Source organism: Centruroides vittatus, unplaced genomic scaffold (assembly GCF_030686945.1).
Source record: "Centruroides vittatus isolate TY-2023 unplaced genomic scaffold, ASM3068694v2 contig_5, whole genome shotgun sequence".
Lineage (NCBI taxonomy): Eukaryota > Metazoa > Arthropoda > Arachnida > Scorpiones > Buthidae > Centruroides > Centruroides vittatus.
Genome location: NW_027122286.1, coordinates 2,898,896 through 2,911,809, shown reverse-complemented (window position 1 = coordinate 2,911,809; position 12,914 = coordinate 2,898,896). Strand labels below are relative to the sequence as shown.

Genomic DNA, 12,914 nt, shown 5'->3' with positions numbered 1-12,914 from the left:
CTTATTCAAAATTTACTGAACTATATTAACAAATTGAAAAAAATTCTATATTGTAATTTATGTAATACCAGATCATAACTAAATATTCTTATTATAAATTATGGTGATAGTTTTAATTTTTCTAAATTAAAATAAAAGATTAATGAATTGCAGTTTTAGTTCAAAAATTAAACTTGATAAAACATTTAAAATATATTTTCAATAAATGATAGATTGGCATCCTTATATACATTAGGAAGTAAATAAAGTAACTGATTTAGGTGTAAATATTTCTAGAAATACTTACTTATTGGGTAGTAGCAAGAAACCAGCTTCAGACCTGTCTACAGCTGACGATTATGTTCTCTTCAGTGCTCTGAATTCTGATCATTTTCATGAAGAAAAAACTTCAATGAAATCTGATGATCCAAAGTATTTCAACAGTGAAGATGTTTTCTCCCAGAAAATGAAAAGCCAACTAGTCCACATACAGAATTCTATGTTTCAAAGAGTTAACTTTTTAGAGAAGAATGAAATAAAGAATCCATCTAATATTAGCAAGATATCTCCAGTTAACAGAAATCATAGACCTCTTCCAGTAAACCATTTTCCAGAAAGGATGCCAAGTATTGAAGATGAAGCAGTGACCTCATCAGGGGAAAATGATCATCCCAATATAAAAGACAGTCAATTGTCTATAAGTCAAGTAAGTAATATTTTAAAATATATTGTATATATGATAATGATAATCAGCTTATGTATATACTTATTGCGTTTAGTGAATGGAGAAATAACTTCGTAAAAAATGAAAGTAATACTAATAAAAATCACATCCACCTAGAGCCTTTTTTGTTTCCAGTACTGTTTAATGATAATTAAATGTTTAAAGACAAACGTTTTTAATCCAGTCACATTCCATTTCACATAGATCTGAAGAAGATCTCGACTAGATCAAAACCATTTGTCTTTAAACATTTAACCATCATTAAACAGTACTGGAAACAAAAATAGGTTCTAGTTGAATATGGTTTTTATATATTTTTAGTGAAAATATAATATATTTATATTTAGTGAATATTCAATGTACTTTTACTGTAATATATATTTAGTGAATATTCAATGTATGTATACATTGAATATACACACTTTTATATACTGTAATGTACTCTTGCCAATCCAAGCTCCTCTTAATCTGTACCAGACACTTTACCATAAACATATACGCTAACTAAAATGTAAAAATTATTTAATATATATGTACAGTGGAACCTCGGTATATGACCTTAATCTGTTCCTGATGTTTGGACTTATACTGAATAGGACGTATACCAAACCAACCTTTCCCATAAGAAGTAATGTAAAAATGATTAATCCGTTCTCATGTAAAAAAAACCCTCTTGATATGATATATTAATGGGTTGTAAAATAATTTAAACACTGTTTGAGCACATTAATAAAAAAATAAATTTTATTATAGATTTTTAGTTATTACAGTATATTGTATTATATTATTTAAATCATTAAATCGAAATCAAATCAAATCAAACTCTCCTTAATACTAATAATCTGTTTAGAAATTGATTAAACCCCTTTTGCAACATCAGCAGATCTAATAATGTCTTTATTTTTCACGATTGTCGATATCGTTGTTCTCGGAATACGGTATGCAAGAGTTAAATCTCGAACACCCATGCCACCTTCATATTTCTCAACAATCTCTTTTTTCAGTTTCATTGTGATTCTAGTCATTTTTTTTAGTTTTCTGTTGCTTTTCATTTGCCTTTTTGCAATTCATGATTAATAAAAATAATAAAATTTTACTTACAAATTAAAATCAGAAGAAATTTAACAAAGTTATAAACTGTGGGACCGTGAACATTTAGTCTGGTCTAGTACACCGATAGTGCTACTTGTTCATAGATGGCGCGTATAATTGAATTAAGTCGTATACCGAGCAAAATTTGTTTCGTCCAAACAGGACGTATTCTGAATTGGACGTATTCTAAAGCAGATGTATACTGAGGTTCCACTGTGTGTATATATATATATATATATATTAAAATAGGTTTATAATTTATTTGTTATAATATATGAATTTAGTGCTACATACAGAAAATACAGAGTTATAATCATAGATCTGAAAATTTTTTTTTAAATATTTTAATTTCACTAGAAGTGAAAAATATATATGGAGAATTTTTAAGATTTATAATGAGCATGTGGTAACAGTTCTGAAATCTGTCCTTAAACCACAAGAGCTTTAAAGAAAAAACTATACACACAGTGAATGGAATTGTAATTTGTTATTCATAAAAAAGTTACTTATTTAGAATAACAGATTAGAAGTCCATTAATTCTGTTATAAATCACAAGATTAGAATTAAAAATGAAATTCTGTATATAGGAATTTAACTTTTCATTTATAAACAAATCTCTAGCTTTAAAGTTTTTATTACATTCACATGAGAACTTCTATAAATAAGCTTAGTTTTTCAATAAAATTTTATATAAAAAATAAAATCCATAATTTTAATATTGTATTATTTGTGCACTAAAAAAGTTTTTTTTGGTATATTCATTGTTTAGTTTATTTTCAAGACTATAAAATCTGTTTTTAATATAAACTTTAAATATAAACTTTTAACTTTTTGAATAAAATATATAATTAAAATAGAATAATTTCAGATTTAAAGTATTCCAAAAGTTTTCTGCAGTAGTTTTTTACAGTTTTAAACTTTCTAGCATTTTTAAATCATAATCATAAATTATTAAACTTACAATAAACACCACTCAAAAAGTGTAATAAAATCGCTTATTGATTAGTTTTGTGAAATTCTTAAAAAAGGTGATTGGTAGAGGAGAGCCTGCTGCTGCCTGGCTACTTCAGTCCACCAATCTAATGCCATTAGACTTTTTTGTGTGTGATCACATCAAAACTATTTTTTAAATTTTAAATTTAACATTACAAATGCATTATGTACAGTACACGTACAGTCATTAAGCAGCAGCAATGAATGTTTTTGCAGTTCAAAAATCATCTCAACAATGTATCACACTTGAGATTGATGAAGCTTACCTGAGTTTTCAAATGGTGTTTATTGTAAGTTGATAATATTTATACATTTTAAGTTACTAAAGTTTAACACTGTAGAAGAACTTTTGGGACACCATGTTGTTAATGATTGCAATTAGTAATTATGAAATAAAATGATTATATTTTCTTATTGGCTAATAATATGGGATAGTGTCTGAAGTATAAGTGTTCATATGGTAAAAATGTAATTAGGCTCAAGAGACAAAATTAATAAAAAAATAATTAATGTTTCAACAACATTAAAATGAATTTACTATGAAAGCTTTTATGAGTTTAAATTAATTATTTACATACTAATTTCACTTGATATTCTTCAATAAATTAATACTAAATGATACTTGCAAAATTATTTTAGATAAAATAACTTAACATATTTCTACTCTAAGTTATTAATCATTATTGTTTAAAAAAAATCTATTTTTCTGTTTTTGTCTTGCCTTTTACAAATAGTCAGTGAAATTACTTTTGCTTATTCCTAGTTCTTTATGTCTTAATAGTGATAGTTCATTAATGATGCTTAGAAGAAATATCTCAGATTACATTTGTAATTGCCCACATGTCATGTTTATCCTAAATTATATTCTTGTTTTTGTCTCTAATAAAACAAACTTTCTTTCGTATGCAATTTCTTCTGTCTTTGCCTTCTCTAGGTTGCATCTCTCCTTGCTTCTACTCCATTCGTTTGTTCTTTTCTGCAGCTGTCCACAGTGGCCTCCTCTGGCTACCAATCATTTGCATACAGCCAATCTAGTTCACCCGTGGACCCCGTTTTTCAACAGGAGACATCTCATCAGCCAGCAACTTGCCTTCCTCCTCCTCTTGCCTTCAGTAACCCAATGTATCACTTCCCTTCCAATAGTCAAAGCGAAGAAGAAAAATATGAAAACAATAAGGAAAAAGTTCAAATGAATAAAATATGTTCAGGTTAGTTGTCATTCTAAAAATATATTTCAACTGAATTTATATTTTAAAGTAAACAATATTCTTGTAAATAGATACTGCCGCCAACTTCAGTACCTCTACAGATAGCTCTAGTTGTGGTTCTACCCCAATGAGAGAACGGAGAAATCCAGTAAAATCTCCTCTAAGAACCAGTCCAATGCATGCAGCAACCAAATCTCATTCTTCTCATCTACAGATACGATCTCTTCCTCATTTTGCCAGAAGGTGCAACCGCAATGAAAATAATCATTTTTATGGTACAACTGGAAGAAAACATTATTCTCTTCATAAAAAGTTTGAAGAATATAATGACAAACAAAAGTATGCTTAAAAAACTATATATATAAACATATATCTTTTTATTTTGGTGCTACAAAATTAATTTATTTTAATATAATTAGTCATACCGAAGATTCGGAACTAGATACTGATACAACAAATGAACGAAATTCAAGAAGATCTCAGAAAAGGCTAAAGTATCGTAGTAGAAGAGCAAAAAGTGAAAGTTCAAATGGAAAGTCAATTGAAGAGGTAATAGAAAAGTTTGAAAAAAATAAATAAATAAAAAATATATTTTTCTCGAAAAATTAATTTCCTAACCTCAAATTGAACTATTATATGAATAAATATCAGTTCACATTGGGAACAATTTTTTAGTGCATTGCTAATTAGATTCTAGTAAATCTAATTAGTCTGAAGTTTTAAATTCTTGCCTAGTTGTTTATTATGTTAATCTAAAATTAACATTTTAGATTAACATAATAGACCAATTGCAGAAACAAGATCTAAGTAACTCATGGTTTAAATCTATTTTTTTACTTAGAACTAAACTGTGGCTTTTAATCTGATTAACAATGGTAATAATAAATCAATATAGAAAGTGGCCTAACATGAGTGAAGCTGAACCTCATTTTACATTTTGTCTAATAGGTCTTTCATTACATTTTATTTGCTGATGACCTTGTAATTCTGGCTCCAACTAAACTCTCTTTGCAAAGAAAAATTAACCAGCTGAATTTATACTTTAAAACAATTCACTTAACAATAAATCCTACTAAAACAAAAATTATCATTTTTCGAAACAGTAATAAAATTTCAGAAAAAGAATCTAAACTATATCTTGATAATTCTCTTCTACAAACAGTAAAGGAAGCTAACTTTTTGGGAGTTATATTTGACTGGAGTATTACTTTTAAAGCACATATTTCCAGCATAAATAACAAAGTGAAGCAGGCTATTGATAATCTGTTCTTATGCTCAACTTTAAAAACACCAAATTTGAACATATACATGAAACTATACAATTCAATAATAAATCCAATTATTTATTATGCAAGCCCTATTTAGGGTCTAGACTATTATATAAATTAGAATGTTTTCATATCTATTTCCTCCGAAGATTATTCCATTTAGAAAGAACTGTTTCTAGTTATGTCATTCGCCATGAAACCAATCACATCTGGTTTTTTCCCTTTTTTCTAAAACGTATAATTAAATTTTATTACTGGCTACAATTCAGAAGTGACAACAATATAACCTTCTTACACCAGGAAACAATCAAACAAAGTAAAAAGTTAAAAACCAAGCAGCTTTGGGAAACCAAGTTTAATAAAATTTTGAATTCATTTTGAGTGTCAGATTTTTTGTTTAAAAAAAACAATATACAAGATTAGAAATATGGCTACACACTGTTTGTAGACTCTGCGATTTCACAATCCATAAATAAAGACCAAGACAACCTAAGTCAAAGTAACTATCATCGGTGGTACTTAAATATATTAAATACACCATCATCTCAACCGTATATAACTATATCAGTAACATTAATGTGAAAAGATTAATAGCTCAACTGCAACCCCCCAAATATTAACTGTTTATTGTAACTTATATATTAATTTTTCAAACACCAAGTGCTTTTGGTGTAAATCTAAGAATTTTTCAATGCTTCACTTGTTATACAATTGCCAAGGGCTTGTAAGCATGTTGACTCATGACATTTTGCAGATATTTTAGTGTAACTCATCTCTTGATTTTAGAAATATTTTAAACAACCTGAACAAAAAAGATCTTTATAAATTGTACAATTACTTTATTAAAATTATGGAAATGCAAAGAAATATAAGATAACGAATAATGAAGCCTAATGTGTAATAACAGTATATAAAATGTAGTAGTTCTTGTAAGGATACTTGAGATAGAACTGTATTTATTGTATACATTTAGGGTAGGTCTATACAGCTTTTACTATAAAAATAATTGTATGTGTTAAATAATTTACAAAAAAATTGTTCTAATACTTTTGTGAATTTCTCATCTATGTATTACCCCCGCAACAGGGAATTATTCCTTTTTTGCTAATAAAGATTTGATTTGATAATATAAAAACTTAAGTAGAAGAATATAGTGTAATCTGTTTTATGTTAATCCATTAAATTATTTTGCTCATATTATGAAAAATTAGATTAAAAATATGATATTGATATTATTTAATTTTTTTTTAAACTGGCATTTCTCCTTGATAATATTTCTTTGGCTATTAATTAAATTTTATTGTATCAAAAACAAATTTGATCATTAAGTCTGTGTCTGTCTGTCTCTCTATGATCAAAAATTCATTCAAATACTTCACAAATTTTCAACATTTCATATTTGTTTCCAGAGATAAGAGTAGAAAAGGTTAGGCAATTCTTTTGAACTTTCAACTGAATTTTATTTGCTGTTATTTTTTTACTTTTCTGATTTAAAAGTTAAAAAAAATTAATCTTAAATGTAAGTTTAATTTTTTAAATCAAGAAATTTAAAATTTTATTGCTAACTCAGAAAGCTGCATTATGTCCAATTTAATTAGCTAATTGCACACTATATATGTATTACTGTATTTAAAATAATTAATTAAGAATAATCTGCAATATTTTGTGATATTTTATATAATGTGAAATATAATTTTTGTTTTTTTTTGGTCTTTTTTTAATCTTTTAGTATGAACATGAAATAGAAAAACTGAAACATTTGATGCAAAAACTTCAAAATAAATTATCAGATACAGAACAAAAATTGACTCATCAGGAAAATATCACAGTTCAAGTTGTATCTGAATGGAAGACTCGTTTAGAGGCAGGAGAAGAACGTATAAGAAAACAACAGGATGAAAAAGATCAACAGATGAAAAATATCATTACTAGGTTTGTTAATTATTTTAATAAGTTTTATTTTTATGGAAGATGATGATCAGAAATTATCTCACAGACAAACAAGTGCTTTCATATTTATTAAGTACAAAATACAAAGAGTCCTGACTTTTGAATCTAATATGCTCCTAAAAATATGCATGAAAGTTGAATAATATAGTTGTATGGTATAAAGGGAGTGCCATTCCCAGAGAGCTAAAATTATAAATGTCTTATTGAGATAGGAAAAGTTCTGTTTTTACAGAGAGAGAGAAAACAAATATGTTACAATGTGTAATACATTATTAAAATTATTATATGCCTCTCACTTTTTATCCCAATTTGTTTCTTATCCCTTTTATTTTATTAATTAGTTCTCAATAGGTATGTTGTCATAAGGATATTGTATTGAGTCTGGATGTATTGTGTAAAACTCCAATAAGAAATCTAACTGAAGAAGGCATAGCAAAAAGTGCCAAAATGCATTTTAGATGTCAGAGTTGGATGTTCATATTATATTGGATAGTTTTATAATAAAATAATGGTCTCAAGTCTGTTTGTGTGATAACCCTAAAATAACTTGAATATAACAGTAATTGAGAACATTATTAAAATGTTACACCTTTGAACAGAAAACAATAAAAATGAATTTTCACAAATGATTTTGATGTCACTGAAGCTAAAACTGGCAGAAAGTATTGCCACATATCACAAAATTTCTATTGGCTGAAAGTATATCTAGAGGTATCAAAGTATTATATACAAAAGAACAAGTTATTCAAATTCGAGGACTCCTGTAGTTTCTGTACATCTAATGATGAAAGAAATGTCTTTTTAAATACTAATGTAAAAATTAGCAATAAATTTTAGATTTTCATAAAATTTAGAAATCTATACTATAATAAGATATCCATTATTTATCAAACTCTCTGTATTATTGTGAGTTACTTTAAAAAGTAATTCAAAAGTCATTCATCATAGAATAAAGTTAATAGAATATGTGTTTAAAGTATTTGAAAGTTAAAAATATTTTGAGTTTGAATTTTTGTGAATTTTGCTCTGACACACAACTTTTTTCTTTTTTTAAAATTTGCAACATTTCACTCAGATTGCTCTCTTAAATTTGTCAATGTTTCTGTGGGCACTAATATATATTTGACTTTATACGGCTTCACACAAAAAACTTGTAAGGTGTAGTGATAGAAATGGCCATTTAATTAGGCATCTTTGTCCTATTTACCTGTTGGCTATATCAAAAACTACATTAAAAAACACTGCTATCATTATTAATTGGAAAGTCTTTAAAGTGCTATGTTTCCACAATGCCAAGACATTAGCTATATAATATGCAGCAAATAAGAAAGTATACATGATGTTAGAGTTTTTTTTCTAACTGGCTGAAAAAGTTACTGATAGATCTTCATGATTGCTGAAAACAGAAAAATTATTTTTTACTGATAATTGCAGTGCTAATTCTATTATTTCCATTCTAAAAGGTTTAACAGTTCAATTTTTACCATTAACTACAAATTATAGATTACACCCTTTAGATTAGAAAATCATACAAAAGATTTTGCATGTTTTTGAAGATGGTTCATGCAAGTTTGAAGTGAACCTGTTATTACATGTAATATTAATGACAAAACTTGGAATGAAGTTCTGCAAAGTTTCATTGAAAATTGTTTATGAAGTTAGATTTCATTCTAATTTCTTTCAAGTACAACAAATTGTTGACACTTCAAAGAAATTAGAATTATTTTTGCTTGTTATGGCATGTCACAGATTGTCAATAATCAATATGTAGCCTATTTGTGGCAAGACTCTGAAAATTTTTTAGATGTCGGAACCTGTAATATCATGAATAATTGTACTGATGCTGTCTTAATTTTTAACCATGCCCAGTAGTTTCAATAACTGCATTATGCCAGGTTGTGCAAATTGGGCAAGGATACAAATGAGTATGAAGTATGCAGGTATAAAGATTTTCATAAACCTGATTATTAAAGCCAAACAAGTTGTCAAATTATTGGGCTATAAGCTTGATGCCGCTATTAAAGCAGCCGAGGTAGACAAATCAAGAAAACTAGACAGTAAAAGAAGTACTGCAACATATCTCGAAAACAAATTAGAAATCTTCCAGGCTACAGGTGAAAAAACACACATCTGTCTTCTCTTAAATGCATTAAAGATGATTCCATTCACATCAATTGAATATGAAAGGGCATTCTCAGTAGCAGGACTTTTCATTACTAAAATAAGAACCAGACTGAGTGATCAGAGTATTGACCATCTTTGCTTTCAAAAATCTTATTATAAAAATGTACAGTACAATAATATGTGCATCATGTTTTATTTAAAAATGAAAATTACCTCTAAGTTAAAAGTTTGATCTAAGTTCATTTTATTCTTTAAATTTTCAACTCAGTTCAAAGGCTTCTTTTTTTGTTCTTGTTGTTAAGCAGTTTCCAACAAACTTTAATAAATTTTTCTATTTGTGAAAATTTCTGTATAATTCAAAAGTAATTTTTAATACATATTTTACACAGCATTATTATTATTATTATTATTATATATTATTATTATTTGGAGGTTGTGGGAAGCATTAAAGTACTTAAAAAATAAAAATAATTATATCATTCGATTTCAAGATTTATTTTATATAATAATTAATTAATTTTAAGATATAACTATTCATTACTGAAAAATGTAACAAGGCTCGCCTTTTGCAAAAAAGTATTTATTATTAATTATTATATATATTATATAAAAATATTTAATTAATTATTATGTATATACAGTATATACATACCTATCTAAAAAATAATAAAATATACTGTATTTAAGTCTGTAAATATCACAATACAAACAATATATTTAATCTCATTAAAATAACGGTAGCTTCAGTAACTAAAAAATTTCATTAATTCGAAAATTTCTGTGTCTTTTCCACTTTATGTTATCAAGAGTCTGCTTTATTAGATTACAGCAATTAATTAATATTTAATCATTCTATTAGATTAATAACTGTGGAAGAGGAACTCCGTCGAGAACAGCAAGAGATGCAAGAAATGATTGCCGTCAAGCAAAAAGTAATCGACGCACAGGAAAGGAAGATACAGAGTCTAGATTCTGCCAATACCCGTCTCATGACTGCTCTGACACTGTTGAAGGACAGGTATCAATTGCAAGGTAGAAACGGAATATCCTGTTCGCCGCCAACAGTCAAAATGGCTATATTAGAAAATGGTGACGGAAAATACAAAAGCAGCTCGTGTTGAACGGTACATTTTGAATTTTTAAATTATGCAGCCAACCCCGTCAGTTTACGAGTAAAAACTTCGTGGTTCGAAATTGTGCCAGAGATCTTGTAAGTCGAAATAGGAGAAAAACGGATCAGCTTGACATTGATATGGCTAACTTCAAAGTAAAATTAATTGAAATTTTAAATTAAAAAACAGTCTGTTATAGTCGTGGTTGTTAGAATCGTTCATCTGATATTGCTCAAATCGGAACTGCACAGACTATTCTCTACAGGAGAACAGTTACTGATGCATCATATAGATTTGCAATTAGTATTATTATTAAAAACGTCATTGTGTAGGTCATAGAATGGTTATCACAAGTCATAAAATTAAATATTTTTCAGAATTTATAACAAAATTTAAATGTAAGTTCCTCTAAAGAATGGTGTCAAATGTTTTTTTATACTTTAAAATTAGTAAAATGTACGTACCTTACAAGAATACATATTGTTATTCTCAGAATGAAGTTTTTCTCCAGGGAAGTTGATACAAAGTACAAAAAACAGTTATGATTTAACAAGCGTGACAGTCAAAGTGGCGATTCTAGTTTGAGATATTCGGTCCCTCGAGACAAATTGTATCGACAGAAAACTAAAGTTTTAGGCCATTTTTTGAATAAGACCCGCATTTCTTACATATTGAATTAAATTTATTAAGACCGAACGAACATTAAAATTTCGAACGGAAATAATATTTAAAAAACGTTGGCTTCCATTTATATTATTTCGATACTTTGTTGTTGTTATTATCGTCTATCGAAATTTAAATCACGTATATTTGAATTTGAATAAGGATTTGGTTATTATGCCAGATCTCGCAATATGCCCCTCGTTACAGTTACCCCCTACAGTTCTTCAATGCATACTTGAAGTATTTTAGAAACGGCTCACCGCGCAGCTTTATGGCACATTTTACGACGTACAGTACGTGATATATTTTTTAGTATTAAATTCGCAACGTGTATTCATTGATATATACATATATAAATATATATATAAATTGCTCAAACAATATTAAAAAAAAAAAGATGCACTGTAAAGAGTTTATCTTCTTAATCATCTTGCCATTATCGAATCTATTGTAATATTTCTTTTGTATTATATTATGCATAATGTGATGTATATAGTGTTTTCGGTTCTTTGTGTTATCGTTTCATTATTTAAAAACCTCATATTTATTTGTCATAAAAGTATATAATCTCGAAAAATGTATATGGATTATTTGCACCTGTAAATAAAAATATATATGATATAGATAAAAGAATAACGATTGTTTTTGTGTGAATAATGTCTTTTAATTTAAAACTGATATGAATCTCCAAGAATTATTATCCAAAAACACTAATTCAAAACTCTAAAATTATTACTACACAGAGCCCGGAAGCCATTCAATTCATCGTCAAGAATACTTAGCTCATTAAGCACTTCTAACGAGCCTGAAGCGCTCGAAACTCTTTTGTGGTGATTTGTAGTTTTCCATTAGAACACTGTTTCGCGGATAATACATTAAGGAATATTTATCTTATTAATTAATTATTAGTTTTTAAAAGCTTTAAATCAGGAAGTCACTTTTTTTTTTTTTTTTTTTTGTCAATCCTCCCTTTTAAAATTAGATTTGTGGACTCCTTTCTACAGTGACAAAGTACGAATAAATTACAAATACGATGAAATAAAAAACTCAAATAATTAATATAATATTTCTTATTTAATTTTGATTTTACATTCATATAATAATAAAATTTGTCCACCGATGTTTAAAACATCCATTTAAAAAAATCCATTAAAATATTTGATATATTTATTCTGCGTTTATTCTGCTCTCCCATATTACTTACGGATTTCAATGTTAAACCAGTGATATTAGGATTTAGTATGTCCCATCTGTAAGGGGATGCAGAAAAAACGTGTATAATTCTAGTACAATTCTAGTACAAAAAATTAACTGTTACTTTGGCAGCATCATTTACAACCAAATTTAATGAATGAGACGAACAAGATACAAAAAAAGCTCTAGAATTTATTTTCTTTAAATTTACGATTTATGTATCGGTTGACATAAAAATTTGTCTTTCCCAAGACTACAGATATTCAAGTACAAAGTAGCCGGTTTCGACTTATTTCTACTTAAGAAGTAATTAAATAATTAAGAGATTAGGAAATTAGGGAAATAAATAAAACCCTGGCGAAAGAGCCAGAATTTTACTTAAACAAAAACTTAACCGAACCAATCTCTAGCCCAGTACAGTGGAGACTGATTTCTTCGCAATATTAGATAATAAAGACAAATTTTTCCAGTTCAATGAGAGTGACTAAAAAGTTGTAAATTTTGGAAATTTTCGTGGACACTGGGACCTAAAACGAATTAGTTAGAAATCAAATGACGGACAATCTACTTGGTATTAACCATCAAAATTTAATTGAATCAATTCCC

The 12,914-nt window shown here is 27.5% G+C and overlaps 1 protein-coding gene across 9 annotated transcripts in view; it reads left to right on the top strand.

Moving 5' to 3' along the window:
- Positions 1–11,750, top strand: part of raskol (Ras GTPase-activating protein raskol) — a 112,005-nt gene extending 100,255 nt beyond the window's left edge. For 6 of the 9 annotated variants that reach the window (XM_067273892.1, XM_067273891.1, XM_067273895.1 and 3 more), the window contains 6 exons: positions 277–685; positions 3,724–3,997; positions 4,069–4,336; positions 4,417–4,546; positions 6,995–7,197; positions 10,199–11,750. In XM_067273892.1, coding sequence (XP_067129993.1) covers positions 277–685; positions 3,724–3,997; positions 4,069–4,336; positions 4,417–4,546; positions 6,995–7,197; positions 10,199–10,460 — 1,546 coding nt within the window. In that variant the 3' untranslated portion in view covers positions 10,461–11,750. The remainder of the gene's footprint in view (positions 1–276; positions 686–3,723; positions 3,998–4,068; positions 4,337–4,416; positions 4,547–6,994; positions 7,198–10,198) is intronic. The other 3 variants (XM_067273896.1, XM_067273894.1, XM_067273893.1) reach the window with 3 other exon arrangements.
- The last annotated feature ends 1,164 nt before the right edge of the window (positions 11,751–12,914 follow it).